This window comes from Phodopus roborovskii, unplaced genomic scaffold, assembly GCF_943737965.1.
Source record: "Phodopus roborovskii unplaced genomic scaffold, PHOROB, whole genome shotgun sequence".
Classification (NCBI taxonomy): domain Eukaryota; kingdom Metazoa; phylum Chordata; class Mammalia; order Rodentia; family Cricetidae; genus Phodopus; species Phodopus roborovskii.
The window spans coordinates 4,274,255-4,298,287 of record NW_026126549.1 but is presented as its reverse complement, the minus strand read 5'-3'; the positions used below and the strand labels follow the sequence as shown (position 1 = coordinate 4,298,287).

Here is a 24,033-nt window from a genome sequence, read left to right as displayed (position 1 = left end):
CCAGTGGATGTGAAGATTTGCAGAAAGGCTCATTGGCCACTGGTCTGATATTCTAGCTGTTAAGCCTCACAACCCACACCCCTAGCTTCTCTTCTAAAAATGGGGTGATCAGTTTTATTACACAGGGATTTGAAAGGATTTAGTAAGCCTTTGAGCATGCTTGGCATGTATAAACTCCAGTGGTTACTGGTATTAAAAGATGTTTCCTGACAAGAAGTGTAGTTACAGGTAAATAACTGTGTGTGTGTGTGTGTGTGTGTGTGTGTGTGTGTGTGTGTGTGTGTGTGTGTGTGTATGCGAATGTACCTCCTGTTTCCTCTCTGTCTCTCCTAGTAGCTCCCCTGTGGACCTTGATTCCTCCTCCTACTTCCTCTCTCTTCCCAAAAATTCCATCTCCACCTCCTGCCTTGGAATTGGCTGTTCAACTTTTTATTACACCTTCACACAGTGTACAAATATCTCACAACATGTATATGCATGAATGTGGAGGACAACCTCTGGTGTTGTTACACCTCAGATGCCATTCACCTTGCTTGCTGTCTGTCACTGGGATGTGGGGCTCGCTGGCCAGATTAGGCTGTTAAGCCAGTGATTGGCAGGGCTAACCAATTGTCTTTGCCTCCCCAGCACTGGAATTACCAGTGCATACCACCATGCCTGGCTTTGTACTTTTGTTCTGAGATTGAACTCTGGTCCTTGTGCTGGCAAGACAAGTACTTTACCAGCTGAATTAACTCTCCAGCCCTGTAAATAGCCTTTTAAGTACTTACTTGAGTAAGATTTTGGTTGTTATTTTTGTTTTGACAAGAATCTCTCTAATGTAGTATCATTGGCTGACTGGAAAGTGCAATGTAGCATTCACAATCTTCTTGCCTTAGCTTCCAAGTGCAGGTTACAGGTGTGGGTCACCACCGTCCACTAGACGAGATTTTAGCTGCCTATGGAAAGCTCAGTTAACTGAGCTTGGCTATAGGTATTATTGTTTCCTCCTTTTGCTTAATTTTTGGCTAGAGTCCCAGGATCCTGACTAAGAGCAATGAGGGAATGAAGAAATCACTAACAAATGGATGTGGAAAAGCTGGGGTCAGGTGGTCTGTGCTCTCTAATGAAGAGGCCACAGCACAATTGAACAGGAAGGCAGGGCTATTACATACTGGTAAACAAGGAGACAAGGTTTATTATACTCAGCAGAACTAGTTAATCTCATAGGAGCAGTTTCTGTAGGGGAACAGTCTTCAGGCCTTAAACATTCAGGAGAATACTATGGTGGACATTTTTTGCACGCATTCTCAGCGTTTTCTGAGGAAAGGAAGGCTTTGCCATCTCTGAGCATCACCCAGGGAAGGCTTTGCCATTCCCTTTGGTCTGAAGCACTGTAATCTTTGTTATGGCTGTGCCCATGTCAAACACTGCTTGTTACTCAGACTCCCTATGTCCTTTCTTCTCTCTCTCTCTCCCTCTCCCTCCCTCTCCCTCTCTCTCTCTCTCTCTCTCTCTCTCTTTGTGTGTGTGTACACACGTGCATGTGCACACATGCACACTCTTAGAGATCAAACTTTTGGCCTCATACATGCTCAGTTAAACATTCTTTCAATGAGCTATGGTCTTAGCCTCAAATAAGATTTGAGATCCACAATAGTAAAGGAAAAGTTAGTATTGTCTCAAAACATTTTAATTATCTTCTTAAATCTCAAATATCTTATTAAAGTACAGTGAAATATAAACTATAATTCTGATAATGTATTCCCCTTTAGCGTGTTGATATAACTCCATGTGTCTCTATTTATTTACATACGTATAAATGAATGGTTTTCATTTTTTAAAAAAGTTATAATTATTCAGCCCAATGTTTTCATTTATGGATATACTGTCAACATTTTTCTTTGTCATTACATATTTCTGTACTTTTTGTTCTTTAATTTTTTAAAGATACTTATTGAAAATAGCCCAACTGCCTCAAACTTTACATAATTCATGCTGGAGTTGAACATTAGGTCCCCTGCCATTGCCTCCAAGCATTGGATTACAGGTGTGCATAGCTACATCGAGACAGTACATATTCCTTGAAAGTTTGACTATTGGAAATAGTGTTGAGTCAAATCCCTGAGTATAAATACTTCTGTACATTTCTGATTGCTTCTTGGATTAAGATCTTTTGTGTGTATTACAAGTTCCTTTCCAGAACAATTCTGCCAGCTTATAACTTCTTCTACCAGTTCAGTACTGGGCTTGGCTGAATGATTTGCTGTCTTAGAACTGTCGGGTTGATTATTTTTAGCTTGTAGAATTGTGAAGCAGAAGCAAAATTGCCAGTTCCAACCCTCTGATTATCTACTCTGGAAATGATACCAGTTACTGATTCTGCCATTGTCACATCGTTTGTCCTCAGTGACCCCCCCCTCCCGATTTTATGTTGTGTGACATTGGTGTGGGTGTTGTGTGAATGCTGAGTTCCTTAACTAAGAACTGTGTGTCCCATGTATACACTTGCATAGGTATCCACAACTCTAAAAAAGTAGATGTGGATGTTTTAAAATTAGTAATCCCAAAAGAGAGGAACAGAGCAAGAAATGGTGTCTGTCCTTCAACAGCCTAAGTTAAAGTTATGGGCAAACAGGAAGACATCTGTGTGCTAGCCTGTAGACTAAGGACTGAGGACTTCCATTTTCTGCTTGTTCATATTCGTTCTTTTAAGATTCTTTATGTTACTTGAAAGACCAGATGAAATATGCTCTCTTCAGTTCCAGAAGTCCCCTTCCCAGCTCTTATTTATGTCCAGTGACAATGCTTTTGAATCCCACTCTTGAGTGCTCATCTAGATCAATTCAGGTCATAGTTCAGTCATTTGATGCCATGAGAATACCAAGGATGCTACTTCTTAACAGCTTACTTTCAGATAGGTCTGTCTTCTTGAATGATCTCTCCCTATCCCTTCCACTCATTCTGTTGTCACTAGAGTCTTAGTCTACTGAGACATAGTCTTCCTGGGGAGAACATCTTAGAGTCAGAGATCTGTGAGTCATAATTGTTTGTTTGTTCTTGACTGTGGAGCCTAGGAATCCCAAATTCCTGGATGGCTCATTGAATTCCTCTGTTTGTAATAGACTTTGCTCATTGTGGTAACTTTTGGGAATCTCTTATGTTGGTCAGATGAAATTCAGGATATATTTTCTCTGAAATAAGGTGAAATCTGGGGCTTCAAGTCTTGTCTGAAAGGCTAGGAAGTGGTATTCTGAGTTTCAGGTGTGTGTGGGGTCATTGTTTGTGCGATGACAGAAGAAACCATGTCTGCATGGTATGACAATGAGCTGCTGATCTGGCTGTGAGTTAGGAAGGAAGCCCAGGGTCATACTCAGCCCAGCCACATTGTTCATTCTGATCTGACTAACCCTGATCTGAATTATCATTTCCTATAAAATCATATTGAATTAATTAAGTCATTTTAAATTCTAAAATTATATTCACTTTTCATTCTTTCATAGTTCCCCTTATCTCTAAACAACATTTTCTGTCTGCTAGTCATTACACATGCATAAGAATTAAATAGTTTTAGCTATGCAGGGATTAAAAAACAGGTAGTAATTCATTTAAAAAGTAGGTATGGTTAAGTGTAGCAGAGACAATAAAATTAATAAATAAGAAACATGCTGATAAAACACTGGTTAGCAGAAGAGGCAATGAGCATGAAGTAGGGTTTCTATATTTTTGTATCACAATCCTGTTCATATGAGTCAAACTGCATATTATAAATATTTGTAGGCCTTTGAAATGCTGGTCCCAGTAATAGAGCAAGATGACTTATTTTGATCTACATCTCCCATAAATACAGTTTAGAAGCTTTAGGGGAGATCAGATAAAATAATGATAGTAGCTGTAATCAGCACACTGTGATCCAAACACTTCGTAGTTTCTCAAACATTCGTCCTCCCAGTATCCTGTAAAAGGGGCTGCAGTTACTTCTACCTTCCCCTCTTACAGACGTGGACATGGCTGCATACAATACAGGAACTTGAATCCAGGCTGTGTGATTTGGGAGTCCACTCTCTTAGCTGCCAGTGTGAAGACAGAAGTCTAGGTGAGGAGATAAGACAAGGCTGGCCCAAGTCCAGCAGCATCAGGTGTACCTATGAAGTAGACATTTGGGCAGCAGTAGAGGAAGTGTCCTTGCCTTCTCAGCTCTTACTGTGACACTTCTTTTTTTTTCCCTAGTGCTCCTTTGTTCCACTCAATGGGGCACTGGGACATTTGGGAGCTGAGTTCTTGCCATTTTTTCCTGGATCCAATCTCCTACCAATATGTTAGTTTTCTGATTTTGTTCTCTCATCTTTGTACTAGAAGATCCAAATATATAAAGGAAATGGAAGCAGGAATTTGTGGCCATCATAAATCCTTACTGACTTGATATAAACCCGAGGCAGGTGTAGAACTTAAAGCTGAAACAGGCTGCACCAAGAGGCAACAACAACAATAACAAATAAATAAATTTAGAAACAAGAGGAGGAATGAAAGAGAAGAGGGTTTGTGCATGCATGTTGTGTGGACTGAGAGCTTTTGTGGTGCAGATTTGCTGAGGGTCAAAAGGACCACTCACCTGGGCTCTTTGTACTAAATTAAGGCTCCCAGTTTGACCCAAAGACCAGAAAGTCCCATCAGTCCTCTCAGCTTGGGAGTTATTAGAATGGCTACTTGGGTTGGAAAGGTGACTTCACTTCTTACTGGTAGGTCTAGTAGTCCACCTGCAATTATGCGCCTGCGCCCTGTGACATGCTAATGAAAAGCTCCCTGATGTGGGGAGTTGTTCCTTTTGGGTTCAGTGCCTCTTTTGAGGGGTGAGTTCTTATCTAGACTCTGTGGTAGGAGTTAATCTTCTACTGGAATCCTGTTGTGCTTCCCCTAGGAGGACCTCAGTGATGGTGACTGAAGAGGCTTTGGTGTCTTCCTGTTAAGGGGAAAAGGAGCATTGTATTTAGAGACCCTGAGTTTGTTGGAGTGATGTCTTTTTGACTTTCAAGTTGTTTGGTTTTAGTTCTACTTGCTGTCTGAGATTTGTTATTTGATGCACCATAGTCCTTAGCTGTCTTTTTTCTTTGGTGATAACTTTTTTTATTCCTTCCCTCCCTTTCTGCCTAGTATCCTCGCTTCCTCTTAGTCTTTGTTTCTCTCCCCTGCTCTTTCTAGCATTTTGTTGTTATTGTTGCTTTGTTGAGACAGTGACTGTGTACCCTAGGCTGGCATGGAATTTAGGATGGCCTTAAACTCACATTGAGTCTCCCACCTCAGCTTCCCAGATGCTAGGATTACAGGCATGAGCCATCACACCTGGTCCTCAGCTGTTTTTTTTTCCAAATTTCCTGAGCAAAAGAATATGGTATCTTTTGTAGTCAATTAACTTCTTTCATATTGATTCCTGCGTTAAGTAGAATTTAAAGGCTATAATTAAATTTTTTCTTGATCAGTGACCTTTAGTGGGTATAGTTTTATTTCTTTTTAAAATATACTTACATTTGTTAAAAACTTGACTATTGCCAGTGGTGGTGGATGACTTTAATTCCAGCACTCTGGAGGCAGAGGGAGGTGAGTTTGAGGCCAGTCTGATCTACAGAGTGATCAGTACTACACAGAGAAATCCTGCCTCAAAAAGCAAAAGCAACAACAACAACAAAAAAACAAAAACAAAAACAAAAAAAAAACCCAAAAACAACAAAAAAAAAAAACTTGACTTTTTTTTTTTAAACTAGTCTCTAGTTTTCTAGATATATCTGAAATGGCTAAAAATACAAAGAAATTATGACAGTCTCCTCTGAAAGACTTTTAAAATCTTTTACATAATTTTGAGGCTTGTTTTATGTTTATGATTAGCTGGAATATTAACTGAATAACTAGTACATCTTTTAACTTGGATTGTTTGTAGAGCTATTTGTAATAATACCCTGCCCAGAATTGCTGTGTGGCCTTGGACAAGCCATTAAAATCCATGCGTCTCATTTCCCTCATCTGTAGAATGAGGACAGTATTGGTTCCTATTTCATGGAGTCCTTGGAAGGAGTAAATGAGTTATGTAAAACTACACAGGTCAGGACTTGGCACAAAGCAAATGATTGGTTGTTGTGTTGTCATTATTTAAAAAGCAAAGTGCAAGGAAGTTAAAAGCAAAAACTTATTTTCCTCATTATAGCATTGCAGACAATGTTTAGTAGTTATAATGAGCTTGCCTTTTAAGTCAGCCTGACCTGGATTTAAATCTGAGTCCTTCCTTATCTTGTAGCTCAACCTTTCTCTGGGTGACATTTGAATAATGCTGTTGTTTGCCTTGTGAGCATGAGAATTACAGGCAAGTGTAGTGAAGCATGTAAAATACCTTGGGATACAGGAAACACACCATAAAGGATCATTGTCATCTTTGTGTTAAAGCATAATGGGGAATCAGGCTTGGTGGTGTATGCTTGTAATCCTAGCACTCAGGGTGCTGAGGCAGGAAAATCATGTCTGTACTGTATAGCAACACTGTGGCTTACAGAAACACAAAACAAACAAAAACAAAACAAAAAAAGCAAACATACAAATGATGATAATTTTATGATTCTATTTTATTTTGAGTTAATATTAAAGCAAAGTAATTTCTTTACAAATACAGAAACAATGGGATGTCACAGGTAATACATTTTACCCCAATATTTTTACTTCTTACCATTATTATTATCAATAGACTTTTAGTTAGGTTAGATTTCTGTCCTAGCACTGAAGAGCAGGCTACATACATGTCTGATTTTAAATAGGAAAAACTCATTATTACTGTGATTCTGTGATTAAAAACTTATGGTCTTGGTCATCACAGTGCTGGAGATTAATCCCAGGGCCTCCTGCCAGGCAAGCCTCTGACACTGAGCTATACGCCCAGCCCTAGACTAAGTGGCTTTAAGAAGAGAGCCACCCCATTTCCCCATTTTGCTCTCCCAGCAGCCCATACCTTTGTGTCTGCCACTAACAGATACTTCCCAGAGAACCTGAATTGGCCTGTTGAATGCCAAATGAGGCAAATGGATGGAAGGTGTTAGGAACTAGCAGCCAGTTGACCCCCCCCCCCCCGCCCCGACGATGGGCGGGATGCTCATGGCCATGTCATCCCTACATCAGCTTTACCTGGCGGCCAGAGGACTCAGTTACATGCGAAAGCCTCTTTTAAAAGCAAGTGCCCCACACCTCTCTGCTCTCTCTGCTCTCTCTCTGGTCCCTCTCTGTTCCCTCCCTCCCTCCCTCCCTCCCTCCCTCCCTCCCTCCCTCCCTCCTTCCCTCTCTCTCTCTGTCCTGCTTTCGGTTGGCCACCAGCTACCCCCTCTTTCTCTCCCCTCTCTCAATAAACTCCACGTGGGCACTGAGTCTCGTGTTTGTGTTTTATAGGCATTAGTTGCATCAAAAGAAAAACAGAAGGGTTATCCTTGAGGATTTCACATGAGTTTCTCCACAAGAGCTGGGGTTGCTTTCAGTACTTGGTTTTAAAGGTAATTCCTTTAAATACCCTTTTATCAAAAGAAAGAATTTTAAACACTTATTATCAAAGAAAAGAATTTCATAATATTTTCTACATCAAAGACAGGTTTAGAGCTTCATCCACATGGGAGTTATTAATCCATGGAGATAATATCTGAGACTAAGCAGAGGACATGACCCTATGAATTAACCAGTTAAAATATTGCCTGCTTAATTAGCTGACTTGGTGGAGTGACTTCTCAAAACTGTCAGCCATTGTTCTTCCTTAAGTTGCTTTTGGTTATGGTGTTTTGTCACAGCAACAAAATGTCACTGATGCAAGTGTGAAATAAAATGTTGGTTGGACAGCTGACCCAAGATGTTATATACATTGATAACTTATTGGAGCAGAAATAACTTCCTGTGGGTATGCCTGGCTTCTCTAGAGCCCAGAAGTGAGACTCTGACAGAAAAGTTGTTGGAGGTGTGGTGAGATGTTTTGCTCTGAGGATATTGCAAACACTGTGTGTGGTTTGTTTTGTTCTGCTTCTCTTAAATTTAGAAAAATCAGGACCACATACACATAGGACATAAGTGACATGATGTAATGTGAAAGCTTCAAATATGTCTTCCTTCCCTGTACCATCCCATTTCCCTTCCATAGCATCTTAGGGAACCCAAGATGGTCTTGAACTTGCTTGGTGTAAAGTGGAGGCTGGACTTGAACTACTAATCTCACAACCTCTAATTCCCAAATGCTGGGATTATAGCAGTGTACCACCACGCTAGGCCATGAATACACTTATTATTAAAGGCCTCAGGATACTAAGAGAGTCACTCTGCTACTTTGTAGCCAGGTACACCACTGACTAACTTTCCAGTATAACTAGCTCAGACTGGGCCTGAAGATTTGATGAGTCCAGGAGTACTGTGTACTCAGCAGGCATGACACAGCAAGAAGGCTTTGCCTGTCTGCTGGGGACCTGTTCTCCCTTGGACCCAGATTGCATCTGTGTTCCTGTTGTTGACCAGGGTTGTGACCTGTGGAAGGCGGGTTCTGCATCTGGTGTGTCAGCAACCAGTGTCTCTGAGGTGATGTAATGAGCAAGGAAATACACTTTGTGAATGTGAAGATGCTCGAGGTGGGTCTCTGGGGACATTTCTTGTGGGCCACTGACGGAAGAGTGAGAGACACCCTCCACCCCCACCCTCCACCCCTGTCTGCAGAGGTCAGAGTCAGTGCTTGTCTTTAGGCCACAGGGAGATTGGGAGGTTAAGCATTGTTAACACAGGCATGCTCTTTGCAAGTGGCTTTAGATGTCCTTAAATTCTTTTTTAAAAATAATTTATTTAAATTTATTTTATGTGCATTGGTGTGAAGGTGTCAGATCCCCTGGGAACTGGAGTTACATACAGTAGTGAGCTGCCATGTAGGTGCTGAGAATTGAACCCATGTCCTCTAGAAGAGAAACAGTGCTCTTAACTGCCGAGCCATCTCTTCAGCCCTGTCTCACTTAATTCATAAAGGCAACATTGCAAAGCAAAATGCTTCCTCTGTTCTCTCTATCCAGGCAAGCAAACAAAGTCATTGAGGTTAAATGCTCATTGTGCAAAGAGCTGGAGAAATCCAAGTTGAAATTCTAAGCCTGCCACTCCATACCCATGTGGCTTTGCATTCTCACTCTTCTGAGACTTTCCTTCCTTGGAAATGATGTGAGTGAAAGTAGGAAAGACTGTTGAGAACCTTAAAAATGGGTGGGTGAGACAGAGGCTTGTAGTCAGCCTATAACACATCAGCAGTAATGTGGATGCTGATTTCATGAGATGGGTTTTTTAGTGATGTGTGGGTTTAGGAAATGATTCTTGGTTCAAAGGAAACACCGGATTTGAAGACATGTATGCAGATATTATTGACTTACACAGAAACATGACTATGGGGAGGGGTGGAAATAAACAAAAGGAGAATTATCTAGGAATCTGTTCGATTTGTTTATTTCCTGGGCAAAAGTTAGATTGTTATATATTCTGTTAGAGACAACTCATTGATAAAATGTACAGATGCTTTGGCTCTCCATTTTATCTCAGAGTAGGGAAGGAAAATTCAGAAGTTATACTTAAGTTTAATGAACAGGAATAAAAAGGCCTCTGCTAAAACAGAATTGATAAAAGTCTTTTCTTTTTTAGTTTCTCACAACAAGAGTAGGTACTGCAGCCCACTGGTGCCTTGTCATTAGGACTGACACAGATGGCATGGGGGGTAGTGAATGTGTCCCTTGGATGGAGACTTCTAAGCAGATACGGAGTGTTCAGTAGCGGGATGGTCTCAGGCGGGGTTGGTTCTGTGTGAGAGGCTGCCCTTGATTAATGGGCAAAGGAAGCGGTATTTCACATGAGATTCAAGTCAGGAGAAATAAAACTGGGTACAGGTCACATTTCTAGACAGTCATAATTAAGACAGATTGCGTCATGCTGGACGATGGAGGAAGAACCTAATACAAAAGGCATACCAGAGACTTAATGCTTGTCAGATTGGCTGTAGATTTCTCTAAATCAAATGGGTCACTTTTAACCTGTTGCAGATTTTCTTTCTGGTTTAGAAATATAAGGTCTTTCCCGAGTTTTAGATATTTTTTTTTTTTAATTTGGGGACATATTATTTCCTGTTACAAGTTGTGAGAATTAAATATTCTCCTTTGGGGGGGGAGAGAGGGAGGAGGGGAGATATTAATAATGTGAAGCCGAGTTATCCGAATCATTGTAGCAGTTAATGTTATGCAGTTACACCTAAAGATTTGGGGTGATTAATGAAAATCAAAATGAATCTTAAGGATGGATCAACTACTGCTATTGGGAAAATTGTATTAAAGTGGTATATTGTATCTGAGTATTCCTACTTGAATAATTTGAGGTAATTTGTAGATGTGATTAGATATTGAGTCATATATTAAAATTCATGACATTTTCTTTGGGAACAGGACTAAAATATCTGATTTGTTTATCAGAATTTTTGAGCCATAGTCAACAGGGAAGGGAGAAAAATCTGTTGGTACTCATTCAGCATTGTAATGGGGGTTTCACACTCTCATTAGAACTTCCAGTCTAGCTGAGTTCTAGGCTCTTCTGCTTGATTGCCGTGAGTCAAATGGAGGCTCTGTTTCTTAGTTACCGTGTGGTTTCGGATAGGATGTGTGATGTCTCTGTGTCTCCGTGTTATCCCCAAACACAAATAACAATCCTTTAGTGCAGATGGAACATAGAGGAGCTTCGCTCTGGGAAGGTTCTCATACGGTGTTTGGCACACTGCATGCGCTAATAAATTTTTATTATTGTTATTTGATGCTATTTCAGTTTTGTAGATGAAGGTAGCTCTAAAATGAAAAGAATTGGCCATCAGATTAAAAGGTGCTTTATTGTGATAAAATATCTCTTTCTGGAAAGCTTTGAGAACACTGGATGCAGTTAGCTTCCTCTTTTTCATCCCTCCCTTCCTCCATTTCTCCCCCCCCCCTTTCCTTCACAAATGATGACTCTCCTATTGAGATCTAGAGCAGGTGGGATTCAGCACTGGACACTCATGGGATCTTTCTTTGATCTTACAGAATATATCTTTTCATGGGGGTGACAGATTTTAGGAGCTTGAGATTTGCTATTTGGATGCTATAAAGACAGTGGGGTGTGGCTAGGCTGTATGAACAGGGGTGGCCACAGGAGTAGTAGTTCTCTGAGGACGGCCTAGACCAATTGAGCTGTGGATGCTGCAGAGAGTGAGGAGGGCTGCCATATGCGGACCCGGGGATGTTGCTCAGAGAGAACAGCAGGTGAGGAAGAAGGCACAGATGTGTTTCTGAGTAGGAAGCAGGCATGCGAGTCATGTACATGGTCAGAAGAGAATGCAGAGGGCAGTGGCTGGAAGATTAGGAAGGAAACACCAGACAGAGCCTGATGAGTATGACTGGGGCCACAGGACATGTTGGGAGTTGAGGCAGCCAAGTGTTATTACTTTATCTTACTCATGTCTTCAGAATTCTGCCTTGTTAGTTAACAAGATGATTCTAAACAAGTTCTTTCTTTCTTTCTTTCTTTCTTTCTTTCTTTCTTTCTTTCTTCCTTCCTTCCTTCCTTTCTTTCTTTCTTTCTTTCTTTCTTCTATATAACCAAGTCCATTTAAATGAAAACAAACATTTATAGACAATATTTGGGAATTTGGGCGTCGTTCTTTCCAAACTACTTCCTGCTGGTAAGGGGCGCTGTCATGGGGGATTCTAAGAAGATGCAGAAATCCTGGCTGTAGTCTGTAAGGCTGCTTTGTCCAGCTGCTAAACAACAAGTTCTATAGAAGTCATCTTAATGGAAAATAGGAGTTGAAGGGTAATAAAGTTTTTGAAATAAATTTGATGCAAATCTTTTTGTTAAGTGGCCAGTGATTTTACAATGCAAACTTCCTCATTGGAAAGTACTGATACAGATTTCTCCAGACCTAGTGTGTGCTCCTGGCTATTTCTATGCCATTCTCTCTTTTTTCTTCCTTTCTTTTTCCCTTTTTGCCTGTTTATTTTTATTCTGTGTCTTTTGGAGTGGAAGTTGGCAGGAGTTGGGGAATCACATGCCATGCTGTGTATGTGGGGGTCAGGACAATTTTGTGAAGTAGTTCCTTCACCTTTTACCTTTGTTCTAGTGCTCAAACTAGGGTGGTCAAGACTTCATGGCAAGTGCTTTTACCTGCTAATCCACTTCCTCAGCCATGCCCCTCCCCCCACAAACAGGGTCCCTTGTATCTCAGGCTGATCTCGAACTTGCTATGTAGCCAAAGATGACTCTGAATTTCTGATCTCCCCTACTGCTGCCTCCTGAATGCTGGGATTACAGGCATATGGCCCCACACTTGGTTTAAGCAGTGCTAGGGATGGGGTTTTTGCATGCTGGGAACCATTGAAGCGGTGTCTCCAGCCTCACAGGATTACAGGAGGATTTAGGGAAAGCACAGCTATTTAATTGCAGAGTGTGTGCCATAAACTAGCATTTTAACACTGGGAATTATGATAATCAGGTTAGATAGGGTTTTACCCAAATTTTAGAACAAGCCAGTGCAGCTATCTCTATTCAAAGAGGAGGCAGTTGAGGTACAAAGAATTTTAAATTTTGCACAAAGCTTCACAGCAAGCTTGGATATGACCCAGATATTTCCAATGGAGTCATTAGCCAATTACAGTGTTGTTTGTGGCTACATAGGAGGTTTTATGTGCTATTGTCCCTTCTGGAGCTAAGGAGGAGAGAGTGTGTGGGTGTGGGTGGGGAACCAGGAGCTTGAAAGAAGGGATCTATAATCATCTCGTTTCCTTCTCTATTCTGTCCAGTTTCCCGTGGTAATTGCTTAGCAGCGAGAGTGCTGCAAGCAGCTCCCTGCTCCAGTGCCTTTCGCTAATCTTCTTGGGTTCCCTCTTTACCTTCTCTGGTGTCTGTGACTCCAAAGTGACATTGTAATTTCCTCACATCTCTCCCCCACTGGTTATTCTTCCCACTTGTCTCTTCTTCAGTGACTGACCTCTCCTTCTCTTTTTCTTTTTCCTTTTTTTCCTTCCCTTTTTCTTTCATGCTGTTCTTTCTTCTATAGGCTACAACCCTTTTCAGAGATTGTCTTGCCTTTCAGTTGCTTTTCATTCTTCCATGAGACCATGACCTCTGAGTGGGGACATCGTGTCCTGTTGGATCGCTGTGATGCTGGCTGAAGTCTCATACACAAAGTGGCAGCTGGTACCATGGACAGTGTCTTCATTAGGTTTTCTATTGTGATAAAATACTTGGAGCAACTTGGGGAGGGAGGGAAGGCTATATTTTGCTTCCACTTTCACGCCACAGTCCTTCATGGAAGGAAATCAGGGCAGGAACTCAAGGCAGGAACAGAAACAAAGACTGGAAGAATGCTGCTGACTGGCTTGCTCCATTTGGCTTGTTATGTTTATTTTTGTACATCTCCATACTACCCGTCCAGGAATAGCACCACCCACAATGGGCTGGACCCTTTGCCACCAATCAGTTATCAGTCAAGAAAATGCCCCATAGATTTGCCTATAAGCCAGTCTTATTGAAGCATTTTCTCAAGAGAGGCTCCCTCTTCTCAGATGACTCTGGCTTGCATCTAGTTGACAAAAGATCTGCTAGTACAGGCAGTATTTGCTCGAAAGCCATGAACCACAAGAAGGGAGTTCTTTCTAGTGGGGGTCTTCGACACCATTTTTTATTTTTTATTTTTTTATTGCTGTGGTAATTAAGTGAGCTGCTCTCTTATTAAGAGCTCTGCATGGGTATGCCTTTGGGGAACTGCTCAAATGTCTATAATTTTTTATAAGGTTTCCTTTGAAGCACCCCCCCACCCCCCCACCCCCTGGCCAGGTAACTCAGGTGTTTCTTAGGGGAGCGTCAACTTAATTATAAAATAAACATACTGTCTGGACCTAGCCATCTTTGATTTACCTCTTCTGAAGACACACTCTGGTCTTGCAGTCATAATCAGTGATTTCTCAGAAGCAGAAAAGGGCCTTTGTGAAGGACATCAAACCTGAATGGGAAGGCCTTTAGGTATTGCTGTCCTGACATTAGGAACATGAGGCCTTAGGTGACTCACTTGCCTGTGCATTGAAAATGGGGAAAGATGGCCTAGTAATAGAGGAAAAAACATTCTGAGAGCAGAGAGATAATAAAATCAAGCTGGTTTATGGGTTGTCAGTCCAAAAAGCTTTTAAAGCATGTCTAAAAGGTGGATGCACTTAATGTTTACTCTGCATGCAGGCCTCATTGTGTGATAAGGGGTATAAATTTAGCCTCTTTAAGTCTCTTCTCTAGGGGGCGAGATTTGAGTGTTGGAATGAACTTTATTTGAAAGCACTTTCAACTGGGCTTTGATTTGGCCCCTCCTTACCAAGAGAGGTGCCAAATGATGGCTGGCTCACTGTTCAGATTTTCTTTTTCTTAATTTACTTTATAAGCCATTTTCCTGCCCTCACCCTCCCCTCTCTATAGCTAACCATTCTCCTTAAGAGTAAAGTGGTATGAGAGGAGGAAAGGGGGAAAAAAACCAACTGTCACATTGTGAACGTAATTGATCCAATAAATAACAATTCCCAGGGCAAGCCTTGGAATCTTTATTTACGTCAATTAGTGGCCTGATACCTGGTGGAGGTCTCAATTTAGATGGATGAGACAGATTACTGGTTAGTTCTCTCTTCCCAAGGAAGAATATGCTTTCCTTGTTTTAAAGACATACTGTCTGGATGTGGGCAGCTACTCTGAAAAAAATAAAAGTTTGAAAAAAGAGAAAAGGATTTATGTGGCAGATTTTGTTCTTCCTGGAAACAGGAGGATATTTAATTATGGGGGGGGGGTGTTGGAAGAAGAGAAAATTGAAACAAGAAAAAAAAAATTCCTTGTAAATTCTCACAGGTCAGGGACATTTCCTTAACTGTTCATTATTTAATATCCAGTGCTCATAGTAGGCATGTGAAATATTAGTCAGATACACTGTTGTATCCCTGGTTCCCACTTCTTCCCCAGTGTTTTAGGAGACTAGTTTTTTTTTAAGATTTATTTTTAATTATATGTGTATGTGAGTGTATATGCGTGTGAGTGCAGGTGTCTGAGGAGGCCAGAACAGCGTGTAAGATCCCTTGGAGCCAGAGTTGCAGGAGGTTGTGAGCTGCTTGATGTGAGTGCTGGGCATTGAACCCAGGTCCCCTCCAACATGAGACTATTTTTAAAAGTACAGTTTGAGAGAACATCTCCAGGTATGATCATGGAGAGCTTGCTTCATCATGCCCAGACGGGCAAAGCTGGGTGGGTGGGGGGATCTTTAGAAATGTTACAAAGCTACTATTTACAAATCCTTGTACATTGCACTTCAAAATCTCATGAAGTGTATTATCAATGCAAAGTTTCAGGTCTTGGCACTGTAATTTTTCATGGAAGTCACTGTTGGGGCTGAAGAGTCTTTAATCTCTTGTGGATTGTCTTAGTTTGTTTGGTGTGCTGGAAATAGTTGGACTCACTTCTTGATAAAAGTGACCATCCTAAGGAACCCAGCTTTGGAAAGGCTGTGAGCTATAAATAGGGTCCAAGTCTCCAGGCTCAGATGACTATGTTGCTGGTCCTGTGGTTTGCTCTCTCAGTTGATCTGACAAGCCATGCTTTTTATCTTCTGTCACGATCCCTTAATACTGCAGCATTATTGGGGTGAGGACCCTGGCAGAACTAGAAGGACCTTCAGATTCATATCTCATTTGTTTTGCTGTGGTGCGAAAGATGTGTGTGTGTGTGTGTGTGTGTGTGTGTGTGTGTGTGTGTGGTGTGTTCATGTGGGTATCATATGGGCACACAAGGTTCACATGTGTATGCATGCTTGTAGGGGCCAGAGGTTGCTATTAGGCATCTTCCTTGATTGTTTACCACCATATCTTTTGAGATGGGTCTCTCATTTAACCTGGAGCCGATGGATTTGGCTAGAATGGCTAGATGACAAATTCCATATATCCATCTACCTGTCTCTGCTCTCTTGCCTCTCAGTGCTGGAAATGCAGATGTGTGGTTGACTTTTTAAGAGATGTGTTGGGTATTGAACTCAGGTCCCCATCTTTGCACGTCAAGCACGTTACCCATTCGGCCACTTCCCCAGCCCCTATTTTACTGTGTTCATGAGTGATGCCTTTGATCCCTTCCAATCCCCATCTCCTGGGTCACACAAGCACACAATCACACAAGTCCTTCTTTTGTAGGTCCACTCAGCATTGCCCATCCCTGCTTGGTCTTAAGGGAATCACATGAAAGGCTCTCAAAGATGCAGAACTCAGCAGCCCCACCAGAGTCCCATTAAATCCGTGTTTCTGGGAGTGGCCTGGGGAACCGTTTTAAAGTTCTTTTTGTTGTTGTTATTCTCAACATTTCCAGTCTCTGTGAACAGCGGTCCCCTTTCCTTCTGGATCTACCTTTGCGGTCTTTAAGACCTCATAATTATACCTCAACCCCATCTTTCTACCTGCAAGCTATTCTCTAGCCTGCAAAACTCCAAAGTTGGAGAGGAGTATCTGCCATCTTCTTTCCTCCAAGAGCAGGTGGTACGCAGGGTGATATGGGAAGTCAGGCAGTAAGTGGTGCAGAATACTGATGTGTGGGGCTGAAAGCAGGGTGGAGTGCCTGTGTGCTCTCCCTGGCATCAGGGCATTAGAGTTTGGGGCACGTACTTAAACCTCTTTGAGCATCTGTGTTGTAACTAGGAAAGCAGTGTTGTGTGTTATCAAACAAGGTGTCAGAGGTGGAGATTTGCATATGGAATGTATTGGAGAGGACTCTGGGGAGCTTCTCAGTGAAGAGGAGGAAGCAGGGGAAGCTGGCTGAGATACAGCTGCAGCAGAGGTCTCAGTTATCCCATGTGGGCAAGTGAGGGAACAGAGTCTTTCTATCTTTACACCCACCAATGACAGGATAAGCCCTAGCACCTGAGAGAGGGCATGACCTCAGGTGAGGATCTGCCTTGGCTGAGATGGCCTTGTGTGTGCAGCAGTCCATAATAGGTTCTTGTGGATGGGGGAAGAGTGCCTTCCTCTTGGAGAGCATCTCAATGGGGGAAGGCAGCACCTGCTGCCTGCACGAGCATGCATGAACCTTGGCAGTGAAACCAGCACCATAGTCAGCATTCAGCAAACATTTACAGTTACCATTATCCCAACTCTGGCAAGCTTTGCCACTTGTGAGACATTGCTTACCTTGGCTTGGACTGCTTTCTCATGTTGCAAGCAGATTCCAAACTCTGCTCTGCCTACCTCTGAAACAGCTTTGAGAACATGTGGAGAAAGCAGAAGGAGGGAGTGAAATATTACAAAAATGTCAGGGATGACTGAGCCCACTTTTCTTGAATGAATATATGGTTGGGACCCGATTTCCTGTAGGGAAAAAGGTTATGATAAATGTAATGGTGCTTGTCTATGAAAGATGGCATTTTGATTTTTCTTTCTTTTCTCCATAGGGAATTAGAATAATGGAGATGCTGCTAAAGGAACAGTGTGGTTCCCCCTTAGTGGAATAAAGAATCATCAGTGAGTATCAAAAGCAAAATCAGAATTATTTGCTCGAGCCATGTTTTCATGCTTATAAACCTGACATTATGAATCAACCTCCCTGGGCTATTCATGCTGTACGTTTCCCAGTGATACCCATAGAATACTATTTCACAGGCATTTTGTTATCTGCTCAGCAGCTTTATTTGCTTAGCTCTCTGATTTTCAAAGCAGTTTTGTACTGTGCGCTGAGTTACAACTGCTTTCAAATTGCTAAAACTGTTCAGTATAATCTACACTGATTGAGGCCCTTGAGGTGGCAGATTTGTAAAGGCTGTTCTCAGGATTAACTGAAGCTTAGTTATTGTTCTCAGAACAGTAAGAAGGGAGACTTAAAGCTGTAATTGGGGCAGGAAGGATCACGAGAAAGGAATGTGTTGGATTGGTCATTAAAACAAATACGTCTTACTAGTCTAGAAACTAATCCCCAAGACCAAAATAGGAAATTCTCCCAAGTATGCAACTTCCTGAATGCTGACCTGAAGTGATGTGTGACAAACTTTATGCCTGACCTTATGTGTTGGGTGGCAGTCCAAACAAGGTTAACTGAAAGTATTTTATGTAGATTAACTTCAGATTATGAGTATACAGCATATATGAAAAGGAAATGAATTTAGTGTTTACACTTGGGCTCTGATATCCCAGGAAATCTCATCATGTATGTGCAAATATTGCAAAAATATGAGAAATTTCCTAATCCAAAATACTTCTTATCCAGGCAGTTTGGATAAGAGATATGCAAAAAACGTACACTTTACACCTCCTGAAATGCTGTTCTGAAAGAATCCCAGTTTTTGTAATAATTCCTGAGCTCTGGCTTGAGTGCCTTAAGCAATTAGGAGTGTTCATCATGGGCACAGACTAGCAATTCAAAATTACTTATGGCCAGCTTAAAAGGACACTCTACACATGGTTTTCTATAAACAATCTGATGTTTTAATTGTGGTATACAATGAACTGTGAGAGCAGTTAACCAAAGAAGAAATGATAGGACCATTCACATACAAGTACCTTGAGTTTCAAAGCATGCCAGCCATGCCTCTGAATGTACACTAGTTGGAGAGTTGCATTTCTGTTTATTTGCAAGTTGAACTCCCTCCATTTTGAGTACTTAGCTGTATACACTTGACATATAGTAAATTTCAATGTTCCTGGAGGGCTAAACAAGATAATTTCATTTAGAACAGGCATGGCACATGGTAGGTGCTCATAAATGCTAGAATTGAATATAAAGATGGTTTGCTCCTTTAGCCACCCTGTTCCTTAAACAAATTATAAGGAACCTGGCTACATCCCCCTATTTTTCTAGGCTGGCATATTTGTGAGGTTCACTCTATTAGTTACTCTGCTCACTATGTGATAAAATACCTCAAAGAAAGAAGCAACTTTAAGGAAGACTGGTTTAGTTTTAGGAAGGGATGGAATACAGTATGGCGGCGGCAGGATTGTAAGGTGCCTAGCCATATTGCCTTCACAATGGGGAGCAGAGAGATGTGAATGTTGGTGCTCGTTCAGTTTTCTTCTTTTTCCATTTATGTTGAATTCAGAATCCCAACCCATGACATGCTGAACATGTCTTCCCTTCTTGGATACATTTCTCTGGAAATATTCTCACAGATTCACCTAGAATTATATCCCTCCAATCCCCTCTGAATACAGTCAGTTGAAAATGAAGACATCTATCCTCTGTCAACCTGACACCCAGACACCTTGAACATTCTACCCTTTGTCCTGAAGACCTCATGGCCATCTCATAATAATAATAATAATAATAATAATAATAATAATAATAATATCTTCTAAACACATCTCATAATGTAATAAAAGATGCTAACCAAAAGAAAAAGTAGCTCCTGATGGGTCTTATTGACAGATAACAAGGAAAATAATAACCACATAGTAGATACCAAGAAATGTATCCATCTATTCAAGCAAGGCAACGGCAGCTTGTACAACAGGTATGATTAGAGTCCCCAGTTGGTCACAATAATTCTCCAGTACCCACCTATTTTCTGCACAGGCCTAATAGACTGAAATGGAGATATGGTTGGAGCCACCACCCCTGTGGCCTTGATGGTGGCTCTCATCTTCACAATCTCTCCAGGGATTCAATAATGGCTTTGCTTTGCTGTAGTCCCAGGTAGAGGCATCTCTAATGGCTTCTATTTGGCTGCTTCAATCTTAATAGAGCACACTCTGACTAAGTACTAATGTGCTTGTGCACTTGGGCACTGATCCCGACTCACCCAGGGAATGAGATCTGAAGGCAGCTCTAAGTTATATGAGGAAAGGCATATGCCTGCTGCTAGTTTCCATATGTGGTCTTGAAATTTTAGTGAATGAACATCAGAACATCTAGAGGATTTAAAGTGTAGATTATTGGGCCTACTCCTGGAGTTCTGGTTGACTAAGTCTTGGGGGTGTGGGGAGTCTCCTGAGCTCATCTTTGGGTAGAGATGATGGAGGTGGTCAGTGCTAGGACATCAAGAAGGCAGATAGCTGGGCTCTCAGCATTTTTTGTGTATATGTCTATCTGTATATCAGTTATCAGAATGGTTTCATCTATATTTTCCACAGAATTGTTCACCAAAGCCTCTTCTTGCATTATCTATCTATCTATCTATCTATCTATCTATCTATCTATCTATCTATCCATCCATCCATCCATCCATCCATCCATCCATCCATCCACCCACCCAGTATCATCTGAATGTATCTAAGCTCCAGGTTAGAGCAAACTCAACTGAAAACAGGGATAAAGACAGTTTGGGTTTAAAGTATTGTTAGTAAAGATGAGTAAATTTAAAAAGTTTACGGTGTGGCCTGTTGTCTTTCATCCATGTTCAGGTGTGGCCCATGTGGCCCAGAATAGCTATGAGTACAGATCAGCACAAAATAATAAACTGATTTAAAGTACTTTGGAGATTATTGTTGTTGTTGTTGTTGTTACTATTATTATTATTATTATTATTATTATTATTATTATTTTGGCCTGAGTATATGTTGATCACACAGTTCTCCAGTATGAATTTTGTAGATGAAAATGTTTTTGCAGTATCAAGAGGTGGGACACTTGGATGCCTGTTTCTTTTTACCATGTGACACTAACCTATGACTTGGGCTTTTCCGGTGTATGAAAAGCAGCTTACTCCATCTCAAGTGGTTAAGTGGTGGAGGTCTGCATAGTGCCAGACCTTCAGAGTAAAACAGTAGCATTCGGTGCCACAGAATTCCTGTGTTCTATGCATAGAGCAAGCTGTCATAATTCATAACCCATTTTCTCAATGGAGTAAATGTAAAAGGAAAGGATATATAGTCTTCATATGCATCTACAATTACTATTACTATAAATTAAAGACTACTATTTAAGCTGTTCCAATCAACCCCATTGAGTTATTATTTATATGCAACTAAATTTCTGATTAGTCTTGTTGATTTTGTAGTATATGATTTTGTGGAGTATAAATAAATAGTTCTGTAGTCATCACTACAAATCAGAATCGAAAAAAATTTGAGGCTTTGATGTTGTAGCCCAGCTACAATCTTATTCTCTACCTTTCCCATCTTCTTGACAATTTTTATGAAGTTTTTGTGGTTTGAAGTGCTTCTGTCTTGATGGAACCTTTTTCCTTTCTCAAAAATAGCTTTATGAAAAATAAGTTGTAGGTGGGGACTATACTGTTCTTGAATAGTAAGATGATAAATTTAAATGGAAAGGGGCCAGCATTAGGAAGGCTGGGGCAGGATTGCTGAGAGTTTAGCAGCAGCCTGGGCTATGGAGTGAGACTTGTTTCAAAACAAAAAATAGCGTCTTAAAAGATGGCTTATTGGGAGAAGGTGCTTTCTCTCAAGCCTGGTAGAATGAATTTAGTCTTGTGGACTCAGGTAGTAGAAGGAAGATACTAACTCCTATGACCTCCACACATGTGTTGTTTATACACACAGACACACACAGACATGCAGACACACACACACACACATACACACACAGACATACACACACATACACACACAGACATACACACACACACACACACACACACACATACACACACAGGCAAATAAAATAAAAAATAAATAAAAATATAATAATAATGGGTCAGAGGGACCACACAGAGAATAGGGTTCGGAAATCTCTGGCCATAAGCTGCATCCATGCCTCTGCTTTTTATATAAATAAAGATTTATTGGAACACTGCTGTGCTCTTGGCTATATTCAAAGCTGCAACAGCAGACTCAAATATCTTTGACAGAAATCTTGTAGCCTTTAGAGCTTAAATTATTTACTTTATTCTCTTTTTGTTGTTTGTTGGAAACAAGAAGGGCAAAGTTTATTGTCTCCTGAGTTAGTTTCATAAATTAACATCAAGGATTGTGGTGGTGATTGTGTGGCCTATTAAAACTGTGACATGGGTCACATCATGCCTCTGCTCTGTCTTATTTGACAGTTTATCTCCTCTGCATTTGTGCTACAACCTTCTTTTGAAGACTTGAATGATGCTATCTTAAGGCATGAGGAGACATTTAAATGCTGACAATTAAATGTTGAAATTAATAGTACCATCAACAGTGGTCACTGATGTCACCAGATAGATCCAGTGTCCATATAAGAGAAATACAGGCATTCTGTTAACATGGACAATGTCACTGTATCATGGTAATAGTATGGGCACTGTTTATAATTTAATTGATATACCAACTTTGGAATTTTGCAACTTGCCATTTTCTTTTGTGTTTTGCATGTGTGCATATATGTATGTATGCATTTATATGCATAACTGCAGGTATGTGTGTGTAAGAGAGAGATGAAAGGGAGGGAGGGAGGGGTGATAATGAAGTATTGATTCTTGTACCTTATTCAAGACAGGGTCTCTTGCTTTATTTCTGCTGTGTATGCCAGGCCTGGGAGCATCTGGGGAGTTTCTTGTGTCCCTTTCCAATCTTGTATGAGGTGTGAGTGCTGGAATAATAGATGCACGTGCTATTGTGTTTAACTTCATGTGGTTTCTGGATATTTGGACGCAGGACCTCATGATTGTCACATGCCTTTAGTCGCAGAATTTAAGGTACAGATTTCTGTGAGTTCCAGGCCAGTCAGGGCTAACTCTTCCCCCCCAAACCCACAAAACAAAACAAAACAACAACAAAAAAAAAAAAGATTTAAATTCATGTAACATCTGCCTACATTTTTCCATGGTACCTAGCATCAAAGAAACATCTGTGAACTCCCTGACCTATGTGTCCAAGTGGGCATTTGAAAATGGAGAAACCTTAGAAGGTAATTTTCTCATGGATCAAAATGGAGGAACATAAATCTCACTAACCAGTATGCTTGTGGCGTTGCTGCTGACACATCTATTTGATGGATTTTTGATTTCCTGTCACTTTTGAACAAAACAAATAGCCCTGACATCTGTTTGTTCTTGCCACTGGCATTGGGGAGACTGGCCCGGTGAGGTTGGATAACATAGTAGAGTCTATCTCGTCGGAATGATTAAGAGCTCACTTGTAACTCTATGTTTAGCTCCACTCTGAACCAGCTCCTCTAGGTAGCTGGACTTAATAAAATGAGGTGCTTGCTTCGTTCAAAGATCATTAGGAGGTAGGAATGCAATTTCTTCAAGAATTATCCATAGTGAGAGAATCCAAGTGACTCTTGGGAGCTGCTTCAGAAAAGCAGGCAAATACGTATTGATTGGTGAGACGTGTTTATTAGGTGATAAAACCTATTTCTTTCTCTTGCAGGGAAGCTGCTGCTGTGTCTACTCTTTTTGAGAATCACTTCTTGACCACGGCATCATAGGCACAATTACTGGATCCAAATTTCAGGTGACAGAATCGGTGGGTTAGAGAAGAGGAGCCCTTCCTGCTTGGTGCACAGCATTGACACCCACTTTGGAGCCTGCTTGAAATCATGGGACTCAAGGAGATGAGATCTTTTCAGCTGGAATTTTATGACATGATCTCTTTACAGTCTTATGAATAAAGGGAAAGGATATAGCAGACAATATCTATGCTTCCTCAAGGTGTTTTGCTGATTTTCTGTGATGGTGCCAGGGCAGCCAAGGGCAGAATGAAGGCCTGGGGGGTGGGGGCATCTTTTGCTCATTGGCTGTCAGCATCAGTGTTCATGGGATCTAGGAGAGGATTCTGGAACACATAAAGAGGTCCATCCTGGTACCTATTTCCAGAGAGATGGAATAGAAAGGCAATGTGCCAGAACTGTGGTGAAGATAAGCCACATGTATACCATGGTCAGCACACCAAATAGATACGTGGTCAGCTAAGCCACATGGATGGTTACATGGTCAGCTAAGCCACGTGTATGAATGTTTGAGATTCTCAGAAGTGACTACAACTTTTAGGAGGTAACCTGTCAACTCTGGCTTGTTTCTCTGCAAGAACATGGAGTGAAGAATATAAGGCAGGGTCTGGCTGTGGCTCCCAATAACATGTTCTGTAATGT

General features: G+C 41.1%; 1 protein-coding gene across 1 annotated transcript in view; it reads left to right on the top strand.

Annotated features, from left to right (window-relative positions):
• Prelid2 (PRELI domain containing 2) overlaps positions 1-23,567 on the top strand; it is a 63,467-nt gene extending 39,900 nt beyond the window's left edge. Inside the window, exons 6-7 of the mRNA XM_051201177.1 lie at positions 17,477-17,546; positions 23,313-23,567. Coding sequence (XP_051057134.1) covers positions 17,477-17,536 — 60 coding nt within the window. The 3' untranslated portion in view covers positions 17,537-17,546; positions 23,313-23,567. The remainder of the gene's footprint in view (positions 1-17,476; positions 17,547-23,312) is intronic.
• Positions 23,568-24,033: the final 466 nt, after the last annotated feature.